The sequence below is a fragment of the Leucopleurus acutus genome, assembly GCF_964270905.1.
Source record: "Leucopleurus acutus genome assembly, chromosome: 13".
NCBI lineage: Eukaryota > Metazoa > Chordata > Mammalia > Artiodactyla > Delphinidae > Leucopleurus > Leucopleurus acutus.
In genome coordinates, this window is record NC_139155.1 from 79,481,578 (window position 1) to 79,495,306 (window position 13,729).

The following is a 13,729-nucleotide window of genomic DNA, read 5'->3' on the forward strand; positions in this document are numbered from 1 at the left end:
TCACGGGCCCAGCCGCTCCACAGCATGTGGGATCTTCCCGGACTGGGGCACGAACCCATGTCCCCTGCATCGACAGGTAGACTCTCAATCACTGCGCCACCAGGGAAGCCCCCACACTCCCTTTTGATCCTCTGCCCTCCCAGTGTTCCCCCAATTTCCCGCTTGGGGCGAGGGATCCCTTCCCCTTCCCAGCCACCCTTCAGGGGCACCAGTCCTGTCCTGCCTCCACTTCTCCTCCCCCTTCACTCCCCCCATGCCCCACGTCCTACCCGGCCCCTGGGGGTTCTTCCTGTCCGCCTAGGTGTCTATGGGTCCCCACCGGTGCCTGGTAGGTGCTCTAGTTGTGAGGAGACGCGAATTCTGCATCCTCCTAGTCCGCCATCTTGACTCCGCCCCCTGTAACCCTGATCTTAGTGACTTCTGCCCCTGTCATTTGACGACTGTTTTTCTAAGAGGCCAGTTATGTTGTGTCCTAACATAGCTTATCAGAACACAGCACCACTAGGTGGCAGGCCTTGACAGCTCAACACCCTGAGGGGCAAAATAAAATGAAAAATGTTTCTAATAATGAAAACCAAATAACCTTTAAAGATCAAGCCCACACATAAGAACCATCTTCAAAAATGATAAGATTTATCGCTAGCATTTTTACGGACCTGTGAGTCTTAAAGCCATGTGATATTTCAAATGATGTTCGTTTTGTCATTGCGTTGCTTCTGATCTTCCTCCTTCTAAGGCTTAATCCTTAGACTTTGTGAGACATGTCTTGAGGATGAAAATGCAGTAAAATAAAATTCTTGTTTTTCTAAAGAAAGGACCCACGGTGACTGGTGTTTCATAATGTAGGCAGTGGTCAGGTGGGGTGTGGTAGATCACCTAAGCATTTTGAAGGAATGTCACAATCACTGTCTTTCTTCCAGTGGCGGCAGAAATCTGTCAAGTGTCTCGGAGCATTTTACTATTTTAGTGACTTTCAAGTTGCTTACTGTCTTGTTAAATATTGAGACTGTTGTTTTCTGTGTTCTGTGTGTTTGCCATCTTTGGCCTTGGAGGTCAGGTTCATGACTCATCTGCTGAAAGGCAGGTCCCCCCCCCACCCCCCCCCGCCCCCTGCATCTGGAAGGTGTTTGCCAGGAGTCCTCTACAGGACGGGCCTCTCGCGGCTCACCAGGCTCCTGATGTTTGGCTTTTGTGTCCTTGTCAGTTTGGAGGCTTTCATTCTTCCTTCTTTTCCAGCAGTTGTGGCCTGTGGCTGAGAGGTCGGCTGAATCACTTTCTGCTCTTTCCAGTGATGTGGAGTATTTTGGTGAAACAGTATTTCTGGTAAAACAAGTTTCATTCAGTTTTAATGACTTCAGCAAAATGAGAGTGGTTCAGGCTTCCCATCTTGGCCTGAACGCTTATCAAGCTACATTTCTTTTGGAAAGATAAGCATCTTCCCTTTTCCTGGGTCTTATACTGCTTTTAAGACATTTTATATCCTGTAAGTTTTCCTCACATTTTGATTTGAACCTTATAACCCTTCTTAGAAAGTACTGCGAAAGTAGCTGAGATTTTAAAGTAACTCACTGATGGTGCCAGTGGACTGTTTTTTCTTTCCTCACTTTAAATCCAGCACTGCTGAAGTGAATTCAGTGAAGTCACCCACTTGCATGGGTGGATTTAACCCTCCGGCCTTTGCCTGACACGAGAGATTATTAACTCAAAACAGTGACTCTTTACAGCTAGAATCAGGATTCCTTTAAGTCCTGTAGTTGTAACATGGTATTCATGGGTTTTTTTTGGGGAAATGACACATTAATATCAGTACAGTAGGATACAAAATTAAATTAATTCTACCCCTTCCCTGCCCCACTTTTTGACCCACCTTCTAAAGAAATTGCTTTTTCCATAATAGTAGCGGTGGTTCTATTTTGTCAGGTTTAACAGTAGAGGCAGAGCTTTAAGAACTTAACTGTAGAGATTCCCAGGTCAGGATTTCCATTAGTAATAAAGTCAATTTGACATTTGGGGCTTGTTCTCTGAGGCTATTTAAAGTATTTTTTTCAGGAGAGATGAGTTGTAGCTTGTAAAACAGGTTAGTTGGCAAAAAAAAAAGTGATAATGTACATTTTTACTAATTTAACTTTATTTTTGTATTTTTAACATTTTTTTGTGTCTAAACATATTCTGAATCCCCCCCTCCTTTTAATTAGTATTTAAAAATCGGCAAGTAAATTTGTATGTTACGGTTGTCATATACTTTTTGGTTTCATCTTGAAACCGCCGCCCCAGCATGAGCACTTTAATTTCTGAGGACTTATTTTTTTTTTCCCAGGGAATTTGGGTAATTTACTAGATTTGATATCCAGGGATAATGGTTCCCCAAGACCATTGTGTGGTGCCTGACAGCCGCTGGAGGTCCCAGGGCCTCTGCTTCACGGGGACCTGGGAATCAGCTGGTTTGGGAAACACGCTGGCGAGCTCTCCTGTGGAGCCCAGGGAGCACATGGAGCACTGCTGGGCATTCAGGCCACCACCATCCGGCGGTCCCAGAGCAGGCGGATTTGGGAGGTGGCCAGCTGTGCAGGTCCCAGACCGCTTCCCAGGGGTAGTAGGTTACATTGCGTGGTTTACTCCTGAGGTTTACTTTAAAGCCAGTCGGATGGGTTGGGGTTTGGGTGCTGAGGGCATCTGAGGGAAAATGCAGCACGTCTCAGGAGAGTTGTCTGGCTTGTCTCCCAGAGTTGTCTTTAACAGACACTAAGACATTAATTTGTGACATTGTTTTCTTCCTGCCCTTTGGCTACTTCGGTGTTTTTCAGTACCATGACTTATAAGAAAGTACTATTTACTTTTTGATTACAAGTAATACCTGTTTATTCTGGAAAGAAGAAGGCTATGCAATAAGAAGAATATCATTATTTTATATTTTTATAAAACTTTATATTTTTATGAAATTTTAATATACACTTAATAGAGATTTTAATATAAATTTACTAATTTTTACGTATGTGTGTATATGATACACATGTAACACGTATTATGTTGTATTACACACACAGGGACATAATGGACGTAGTTTTTTTCTTGACTGAGCAGTATATTGACCACATTTCCACACTAGTAATATACTCCTACACCACACCCATGACCTTTCTTTATTTAGAAAGTAGTATCAGGATGACTTGAGGCTAGTTGCATGTTGTTTTGTGTTTTTATCTCTCTAATAACTCACAACCCCCATAGAATAACTGTGAATGTTCTCTCCTTCTGTTTTTTTTTTTTTTTTAATGTTGAGCCTTCTTTTAATGTATTTATTTTAATTTTTGGCTGTGTTGGGTCTTCATTTCTGTGCAAGGGCTCTCTCTAGTTGTGGCAAGCAGGGGCCACTCTTCATCGTGGTGCACGGGCCTCTCACTGTCGTGGCCTCTCTTGTTGCGGAGCACAGGCTCCAGACACGCAGGCTCAGTAGTTGCGGCTCACGGGCTTAGTTGCTCCACGGCATGTGGGATCTTCCCAGACCAGGACTCCAACCCATGTCCCCTGCATTGGCAGGCAGATTCTCAACCACTGCGCCACCAGGGAAGCCCTCCCCTTCTGTTTTTATTCTAACCATTACTCAAGACGTTACCATTTACATAGGATGGTTGGCTTAGATGTGGGAGGGAAACTCAAGTTTGAGTTTTCTGTGAACTAATTGAACCTTTCTTCATGCACTTTGTTAATTCAGACCTTGTAATATTACATATTTAGCATAATGGAGGTCCTCTGACCCAGTTTACCAACTAATCCCTGGCCAAAAGCAGCTTTCAAGCTGGGTCTAAACCAGTCTCGCTGTTCTAATTGAATTTATGATTTGATTTCTTTTAACGGTGTTCTCAGGAAGTAAATTGACTTGGAAACTTGAGTTTTCCGCTCCTAAGTAGCAGGTTAAAGAATGCTTAGAACCTTGACTGGAAAAAGCCCATTGTGGGAGTGAAGTACATCCTTTACTGTGATATCTTAGCAGTGGATTATTTCACTGTACCAGCAAAACAGAGTCTGTCTTCTTCCCCCACAGAAATAATGGTTAGATGCAGTGCTTTGCTGGGAGATGTGTTTTGGTGGAAATTATATGAGTTAGTGGGTCTGTTAAGCCAACTCTTTGCAGCCAGAATGAACCAAAGGTTATCTTGACTGAACTGGGCTGGCCTAGGCCAGGACTGCCAGCAGCAGCTCAGCTGATGTTTCCAACTCCTGTCACCCAGTAGCTGCTCCTTCCTCCTGTGGCACCTGTTACTGACTCATTTGGGCTTTGGCCCTGGCTTCCTCATTTTTCATCCTCTGCCTTGTCCCTGAACTTGTAGAAGAAGGTGAGGGTGGTCCTACACTACAGAATAGATGCAGGGACTGAAAGGGGGGAGTCTGTCTTATCTACTTCATTCAGAGCTGCTCTCCCGACTGACCAGGCCAAATTAGATACCCTTTGGTGCAAGTCTAACAGTCAGAACTTCACCTAGTTAGTACTTGCCAGGTGTGATTATTTCATATTTGTCACTGCCACTGTATTTGAAGCTCCTGACGGCAGGGACCTTGTGGCCTTCTTCACTGTCCACTCCACCCTCCAGGGTGGTCAGTGGTACACAACAAGTGGTGATTGAGTATTTGCTGAATGAGTGATCAAAGTAAGGACTGAATTTGGCTTGCCTTCTTGCTGATGACTTACTTGGACAAATAGAAAACATATAACGGGACAGTCTGTTCAAGCCCACCTGTTCATTTTGTCCACCCAACCCTCCTCAGTGTTTTGGGGTGGAGGCAGAAAGTGGGGACAGAGGTTTTACTTAAAAAATTATAATTTACTTTTTGAACTGGGTCATATAGTTCAAATAAAAAACTAAAATACAGAGTTTTCCAGCCTTTTCCTTGGCCCCCTTTTCCACTCTGCAGTGGAACCAAGAATGTAATTTTTAGACTTAGAAGGAGATTAGGAGGTCATCTGATCTAATCCAAGGGTGGAAGCCTGTAAATTAAACCTGAAATTTAGGCTGTTCCTCAACTATAAATTAAGATTCCTTTAATTATATTTTTTGTTGTGTTTTTTTTTCTTCCCCCCTTTGTGGCCTTTTCTTTATTCCTTTTCTAAATTTGGGCCCTTAACAATACTGTACACTTAAAATTTGTTAAGTGGGTAAACCTTATGGTAAATATTCTTACCACAAAAGGAAAAAAAAGCCACAAAACAGTAGTTACAATAGAGGGTGGGAGAAAACTTTGAGAGGAGGTGGATTATGTTTATGGCCTTGATGGTGATGGTTTCACAGGTATGTACTTATCCCGAAACTCATTGAGTTGTATACATTAAATACGTACTACTTCTCACATGTCAGTCATACCTCAATAAAGTGGTTAAAAAAATAAATGTGTGTCTTTTTTCCCGCAGGTACCACAAGAGCCAGGCCATCTATCTGGAGTCAAAGGACAACCAGAAATTGAGTTGTGTGATCAGCTCTGTCGGAGCCAATGAGGTAAGACTGAACCTCTGTCACCCTTTAGGAAAGCAAAATGGGACAGACCTGCAATGTGAGTGCCACCAAGAAAGTACGGTGGAATCACAGTGTTGTATGTGGGTTAGATTCTAAAGTCAGCACTTTCAGGCTGAAATTGCACATAGGCAAAATCACCCTTAAAAATCCCTTACTTTGCATGACTGCAGTTTATGCGGGTTTGTGTAAGCCTTGTGGTTTTGTGAACTCCCTGCAGAGTAATTGAGTTGGGCACCACTGAGATAGACTGCAGGAAAGAACACAAGGCAAGTTGGTGTGATGTCTGTGCATTCAAATCCTGCTGCTTTTTGAGGCAGCCATCTGCTGAGGATGGGACTTGCCGTTGGAGCATACTCTGTCTTTGCTGTTATTTCTCTCGAGCTTTCATGTGCACTTAGATTTGTTTCATGCTCTGAGGATCTAACAAGGCACCTGACACAGGGTCTGGCACACAGTGAGTGTTCAGTAAATGGGTGCTGGCCTGATCTGACCCACACACTACTCTTCACCTGCTGTCTCTCTAATCCGACGTGTCCTGTTGTGCGTCTGAGCAATGGGCTACCAGGCTCATACCCTTAGGGACTGGTCTCCTCCAGTCTCTCTTATAGGATGGGGTCTGGTTGAAAGTCAGCTCTGAGGGTCATGCTGAAGGATGATGTGACTAGCCTGTGAGTTCTCCGGCTGACCCTTCTTTAGGAGGGTGTCAGCAGTGTGTAACTGGTATTGTTAGTAGTCAAAAAACAGTTTAAAACGTTAATAGCCTGTTTGGCTTGATCTTTTATCAGTCCACAAATGTCTGCAAAGAAATTGATTTTTATGTGTCTTCCCTCTGTAACTTATTCGTGCCAGAGCATAGTAAGTCTAATGAAGCTGGATTATGAAATAACGTAAGCCTATTCTATTCTCCCAGCTTCCTGAATTGAAAATGCCCTCAAATGTGACAACTAGTTAGCAAAATGATTGTTAACTTAGAAGTTAGGGAGAGCCTTCCAGATAAATGAATGTCATTTTCCTCTGGGCTCGCAATCTGTGTGTCACCCTAAGCCAGGTCGGAACAGGGCATCTCAGAGAGCCGCTGCCCTGGCAGGAGGCTTTGCAGTTTCACAGTGGAACACGTGTGCCTGGCCATGTGGGCTGCTGCACAGAGGGTGTGTGGCCTCCTCGTCCCTGAACCTAATTTCAGAACCCATGCATTATTCTCTGTGACACCTCAGGACTTTTCAGGAAAACAAATGCAAGTTAGATTTTTTTCTCTCTCTCTGTTGAAGATTGTCACCCTTTGACATAATAGTTAGCGAAGTCTGACAAGGAAACGGTGACACTGAGACATGTCTCCTGGAGGGGAGAAGCCTCAGTGCGTCGGAGGCTTGCAGCGGGGAAAACATTTCTCACTTCTTGGAAGTATTCCAGCTCATTTTTTCAGGTGAAATCCTAAGTAACACTGAAGCTACTTGGCTTCTGCATAACTTGACTCTGAGCATATTTGGTGCGTGGGTCTGAGCATGTTGGTGACTAGCTATTCAGCCCTCCTTGGGGTCAGTTTTCAGTTTAAAATGGTTCTGCAAGGTCCTTTAGAGGCTCAGCTTCAGGTGAGGTCTTTATTTTTAAACAAGTGTATTTGACTTCATAGTCTCTTTGTTGTTAAATAATCCCAGTAAGGAAATAGAAACTGAGAATAGCTTTCTATTTTTCTGAATAAGCTTTTTTTTTTTTTTTAATAAATTTATTTATTTATTTTTGGCTGCGTTTGGTCTTCGTTGTTGCGCGTGGGATTTCTCTAGTTGTGGTGAGCGGGGCTACTCTTCATTGTGGTGCACAGGCTTCGCATTGCAGTGGCTTCTCGTTGCGGAGCGTGGGCTCTAGGTGCGCAGCCTTCAGTAGTTGTGGTGTAAGGGCTTCGTTGCTCCGAGGCATGTGGGATCTTCCCGGACAAGGAAGCGAACCTATGTCCCCTGTATTGGCAGGCAGATTCTTAACCACTGCGCCACCAGGGAAGCCCTGAATAAGCTTTTTTTTTTTTTTTTTTTTCCCGGTACGCGGGCCTCTCACTGTTGTGGCCTCTCCCGTTGCGGAGCACAGGCTCCGGACGCGCAGGCTTAGCGACCATGGCTCACGGGCCCAGCCGCTCTGCGGCATGTGGGATCTTCTCAGACCGGGGCACGAACCCGTTTCTCCTGCATCGGCAGGCGGACTCTCAACCACTGCGCCACCAGGAAAGCCCTGAATAAGCTTTTTATAAACCTGATAACTGAATGGGCAAAGGTGGAGCTGTATCTGTAAACTTCTACTTGCATATATAGGTGAGATGCAGATCTTTAAAAAATTTATGCTTTTGTCTCCATCTGGTCACGTGTTAATAACACGGATGAGAGAAGGGGTGAGAAAGTGGGGAACCAGGTAAGAAGAGCAAGGGGCTTTGATGTCAGGCGCCAGGATTCCCATTGGACAAGTGGACTCAGCCTTGCTCTTCTGTAAAATGGAGGTGATAACAGTACTTACTCCATAGGATTGTTCTGAAGATGAAGGAGCTTGGTCAGTTTGGTCAGCACAGTGTCTGGCCTCCAGTAATCTCCCCCGCAAGTGGGTCAGGTGACCGAGGTGGCAGCTCTCCTTGCCCTCCCTGGCTGCAGGGATGCCACATACTGGGTGCACTTGGCAGTTCTGGCAGGCCCCATGCTGGCAGAGCTCATTTTCAGTTCTAGGGAAGAATACATCTGCCCTGTACAGTACCAGACATCTGATCCCATCTGTGGGAGAATGATGCGGTCAGGAGGGAAGGACTGTCTTAAGCTAATTTGGCCTTCTCAGCATCCTCATTGGGCCTTCGCTCACCCGTGGGCATTTCTTTTGTTGTTAATTTTTCTAGCTTTTGCTGTTATGACCATTAGCCTTAATTGTCAGGAAACCAGAGAATTGAAAGGCTATACTATGGAAGTCCCTAGGGGCAAGGAAAGTATTTTCTAATTTGATTGTAAGTTTATGAATATATGTGTCTTGAATATTGATAATGCTGTAGTCATACCATATCAAAAAGAGTTCTTAAGGGGACTTCCCTGGTGGTCCAGTGGTTAAGACTCCACACTCCCAGTGCAGGGGACACAGGTTTGATACCTGATCGGGGAACTAAGAGAAGAGCCCACCTGCTACATGGTGCAGTCTAAAAAAAAAAAGTCTTTAAGATGAAGGCAAAAATGGAACTCAAGAACACCGTGGTTTCCATTTTCTTACTCAAAGGTGTAAGAGAGATGGCTGGGAGAAATGAATTCAAGGGTGATGCCTGCTCTCTGCAGTGGAGATGTGCCTTTAGGAGGCCAGAGGTCAAGGCCTGTGAATGCCTCACGGGTTGACAGGAAGAGGTTGCCAGCTGTCTGGCTACACCTAATTCATGCAAACATTCTGATTTGCCCCTCAGGATTAGCCTCTCTCATCCTGTTCCTTTTCCATCTCCCCTGCAGATCTGGGTGAGGAAGACAAGTGACAGCACCAAGATGAGGATTTACTTGGGTCAGCTTCAGCGCGGGCTCTTCGTGATCCGCCGGAGGTCAGCGGCCTGACTTTCTCCAGTGTTGTTCTTCCCTTGACCCCTTTTCTGGAATGGTTTTTGGTTTTGTTTTGCTCTTAATAGAAAGTTTTTAACTTGGGACTTGCTACTTGCTTGGCCTTGGAAAATGGAGAACACTGTGGTGGATTCTGCAAGGCGCCCTTGTGGCCAGGCACTTCCCGCCTTTGTGTCATTCTTTCCCTGCCTCGACTTCTTCCAGTCATCCGTCACCATGAGACTATTTTACTTTCAGGAGAATTGGGAGTTTGCTTTACTGATTTCTTTGTTTTTTGCTTATACTTTGTCTTTTTTTTTTTTTTTTAAAGCCTCCTTTGAGTTTGAAGGGACGTCTCTCTTAATTATCTGTAGGTCTTGCTGTCATAAGGAGCGGGAAGGGGTACCCTCCTCAGTGCATTTTCATGTTTTGAATCTGATTAGTGGATCATGTAGCTATCTTCCTTGTCAAGCCCAATTCACCATTTCCCCAGAAGCTTGGGGCAGAGATCCTAGCAGAAGGAGATTAATTCTCCTGGCTCTAAGCCTTCTCAGAGAAATGAATGCCTTGTGTAACATCTGACGTATGCCATCCATTCCACCGGCTGAAAGACAGAAAAATTCGCCCGGGAGACAACGTGCACTGCAGTAAATGGGGTTGAGGGAAGGGGGCGTTTCATATCATAAAGTGCTGAAGGTTCCATATTTTAAATGTTGTTTAAAGCAAGTGGTTCATTCAAACGCATTTGTTCTAGCTCAGGCTGGAACAAGAAGCGGTCATTTTCAGAAGCTTTCTTCCTCTCTCCTGCTCCCAAGTAGATGAGGTGGCACCTGCCGCCGGCTGGTGATCCGGGTTGTCTGTGGTCGGTGGGGAGGTGAGATGGTTGGTGGAGTCATCAGTGATCTGTAGACTCTCACTGGTAACTCACATCGCACTCTTCTCGCTGCTGATGCCAGTGTTGTGCCTGGCCATTCCGAACCCATGGAACCTTGTCGGCACTTCCGGGCTCCCAGGAGATCTGGCCCAGGTTGCAGACGAGGAAGGCCGTTGGCTGCCACTAAACCTGCACTCCCCCTAATGAATCCTGGTGAAACAGCCTGCCCTGCTCCCTTTCCCTCATTCCCATAATGAGAGAAATAACTCACTGGGTGATGATTTTCTTGTTTTGTTTCTAATATTCTAGTTGCCACCTTAAGATGTTTAAAGTATTTGGGGTTAGAGCAAGTATTAGCATCTCTATGGGCAATCAGTAGACCTTATACATCCTAGGAAATCTTTGTAAGTAATTCCCTTGGTCTCAAGTGATTGTCTTCGTGTTGTCTCTTGATGTACACACCCCACAGCTAGTTGTAGAGCTGTGATGACAAGTAAATCACCTTCTCCAGAGTCCTGGCTTCAACAGAGGCCAAACTCTACTGACTCAGAGTAAAGACTTGTACAGATACATTTTAGTTTTCATTTATAATCCAATTTTCCTCTCATTTTTTTCTGGTGTTGGAGTCTCATTTAGGGAACAGGACAAATGATGCTGTTTATCAAAATTGCCTGGGCGTTCTGAGTTTCTTCTCTGCCTCCCAGCCCCCCATGATTATGATATTTGCAATAGTGAACCGGATCGACAGTAAACAGGGGCTTCACCTTTTGTTTCTTCTTGGCGGCCTTTGCTGTAAGGGAGGCTCTCTCTTGATCGAATTGTCACTGTGGTGTGTGTTACCTCCCATAATATCAGGGAGCTCTTTGTTATCCCCTTGTGCCCTGTGATGGAAATTTATTTAGATATGTTTAGTGTGTGTTGCCATCGAAGGTGGTTTATTTTAATTTTTAATTTTTTTTTTTTTTTTTAATGATTATCTTGTCTTCCTAACACTGCACCAAAGTTTGTTTTTTGGGGGAAGGATTGTATCGATAACTGCTTTTCTGCATGGATGCAGCAGCAAGTTGCCTTGTTTTCTTGCCTTGTCTGGTGGGTCCTTTGTGCTTTCATGAAGTAACTGGTGATTTGAAGACTGGGAACTTTACCCTTTTCAGTAAAGTTGAGGATGTTTGAGGCCACGCTTTGGCATGGTCGCAGCCCCACCGCTGCCTTCTCAGTATCCTCACAACCTTTAACAATCATGATCTAGTGAAAATGAGGGAAACCGTAAAGTACACTTGAGACACAACACCGTAAATTATATTCCTGATCCCGGAAGACTTGCTTTTTATTGAATCACTCCAGGGATGAAAAATCAGCAGTTCTTCCCCTCAGACAGGGCCCTGCGGTGACCTGGGGTGGAAGAGCCCCCTTGTTGGGAGATGGAGGTGCTTTTGTGATGGGCAAAATCGAACGAGAGAAGGAAAAAACAGACTTTGAGCTTCCTAGAATAAGAGGGGCCTGGCTTTTAGCCCGGGTGGCTGTTCTTCTTCCAAAACATCTTTGTCTCTTCTTGGACTCCAGGGTACTGGATAAATTACCAAATTCAAACTGTTTCCTGCAAGTGGTAACTTGGATAAAGTTTGGTCCAGACAGTTCCAATCAAGAACCTATACATGTGTTAATCTGATCAAGAACCTGTATGTGTGTTACTCTGTTCAAGAAGCTGTATGTGTGTGATTCTGATCAAGAACCTTTGCGTGTGTTTCGTTCAAGGCATCAGCCTCAGGTATTACACACAGTGTTTGCTTTGGGTGTGGCCTGATGTTTATTTTACCTCCGCTTGGGGGTTGTTGTGTGCTTCCCTCAACTCCCTCTCTAAGCCAGTGTCCTCTTGAACAGTTTCCAGATTTCTGTAGCCATACCAAAGTCAGGATGTTTTCATTCATTCATTCGGATACCAGTATTTATGGAAGTCTAACTACCTAACTTACCTTAAGTTTTGAAAAAAACCCTTCAGACTGGGGCCAGTGTAAGATCCCAGAGGCTGGTCTGCAAATCAGGCTACTTGTATTGGTGTGTGAGACCCTGCGTTTAGGACTGGGTGACTTTTCTAAGAGAAATATGGGGGGGTGGGTGGGATTGGTTCCATTTTTTTTTTTAACCTAACTTGGGGCTGGGTGGGGGGAATCCTATTTTTTACAGTATTTTTGTTTTTCTATTAACATTTCCTTTTATCGTTGGATTTTTTACTAAAATTCCTCCTGATATAAAAATTGTTTCTAATCTGGGAATTTGAAATCTTGCTACTTAATGTTGCACCATTTTTTTCCAAAGAGTTTAAACCACTATAATACCAGAACATGGCAAAAAATAATAATGATAACTTAGAGCCATTGCAAGCAGTTGGTGGGCTTTTTTTTACAATAACATCATTAACTGGTACATTAAATGTTCTGAGAGGTGAATGTAACAAGTAGAGGGTTTTATTTTTTTTTTTTAATGACAATAAACTTTGAAAGAGAAAACCAGCACGTAGTCTGTATATTTTTACTGAAATTATATCCATTGACTTGACAAATGATTGAAATTTATTTTAGGTTTTCCCTCCAGCAATTGGGAAGGAAGGAAGTTGGGGAAGAGGGAGGGACCTACTAGACGTTTGCTCGTTATGAAGCGTGAGATATGGAGTGATGTCCAAGACTGACTCTCAGGTTTGTAAAGATCGGTCTAGGGGTGTCGACCCTTAAATGTAGCCAGCTGTCTCCTGGTTGGAGAGGATAAAAGAATCTGATTAAAAATGGAGTAAATAGGGATTTCCCTGGTGGCACAGTGGTTAAGAATCTGCCTGCCAATGCGGGAGACACGGGTTGGAGCCCTGGTCCGGGAAGATCCCACATGCCGCGGAGCAGCTAAGCCCACGAGCCACAACTACTGAAGCCCGTGCACCTTGAGCCCGTGCTCCACAACAAGAGCAGCCACTGCAGTGAAAAGCCCGCGCATAGCAATGAAGACCCAACGCAGCCAAAAAATTAAAAAAATAAAGTGAATAAAATTGACCTTAGATAGGAAAAACCTTAAGGTAAACTGGTCTGATGAGGAGGATGGTATTCATTGGGTACTCGAGAGCAGGACTTGCCAGTCTCACCAGACATCATGGTATTTCCACAGCTCCCAGCGAGTAAAGTGATAAGGCCGCTTGCTGCCACTGGGGACTGACGTCTTGTGCTTGCAACCCAGTTGTACTTGTAATACCCATTGGGAAGGGCTGCTTCATGCTTTGCATAATGAAGAGCGGCAGTCACGATCTGAATAATTTTTTATTGTAACATAACATTCATACAGAAAAGTGCACAAGTCTTAATTGTAGAAGTTGTTTTCTCAGTGTGAACACATGCACGTAACCAGCATCTAGACCAAGAGACAGTGTCACCAGCGTCCATGTAACCAGCATCTAAACCAAGAGACAGCGTCACCAGCCTCCATGTAACCAGCATCTAGACCAAGAGACAGTGTCAACAGCATCCATGTAACCAGCATCTAGGCCGAGAGACAGCGTTACCAGCGTCCATGAACTCCGTAGGCTTTCTTCCAGTTACCACTCCTTGCTAGGGTAACTACTAGCCTGACAACTTTTCTCTGTTTTAATCATCTTAGCCTTCAAGCTCTTCAGGTCTATGGGTCCTTCCATATTTGTTCGAGAAGAGCCAAATCCTTGATGTAGGCTAGGGACTGCTGACCAGGGGTGCAAGAGCTGGCAGCAAAGGGTGTGGCTAAGTGGGAGAGGCCAAAAAGCAGACTCAGGTCAACCATTTTGCCTTCCTGTTTGTTAA

At 44.5% G+C, this 13,729-nt stretch overlaps 1 protein-coding gene across 2 annotated transcripts in view; it reads left to right on the forward strand.

Moving 5' to 3' along the window:
• Positions 1-12,554, forward strand: part of SUDS3 (SDS3 homolog, SIN3A corepressor complex component) — a gene marked incomplete at its 3' end in the record, with an annotated part of 42,895 nt that extends 30,341 nt beyond the window's left edge. The window contains exons 11-13 of one of the 2 annotated variants that reach the window (XM_082853033.1): positions 5,405-5,489; positions 8,963-9,048; positions 12,497-12,554. In XM_082853033.1, the coding sequence (XP_082709159.1) occupies positions 5,405-5,489; positions 8,963-9,048; positions 12,497-12,554 (229 nt within the window). Of the gene's footprint in view, positions 1-5,404; positions 5,490-8,962; positions 9,148-12,496 lie in introns of those variants that run through there. The other variant, XM_082853032.1, reaches the window with a different exon arrangement.
• Positions 12,555-13,729: the final 1,175 nt, after the last annotated feature.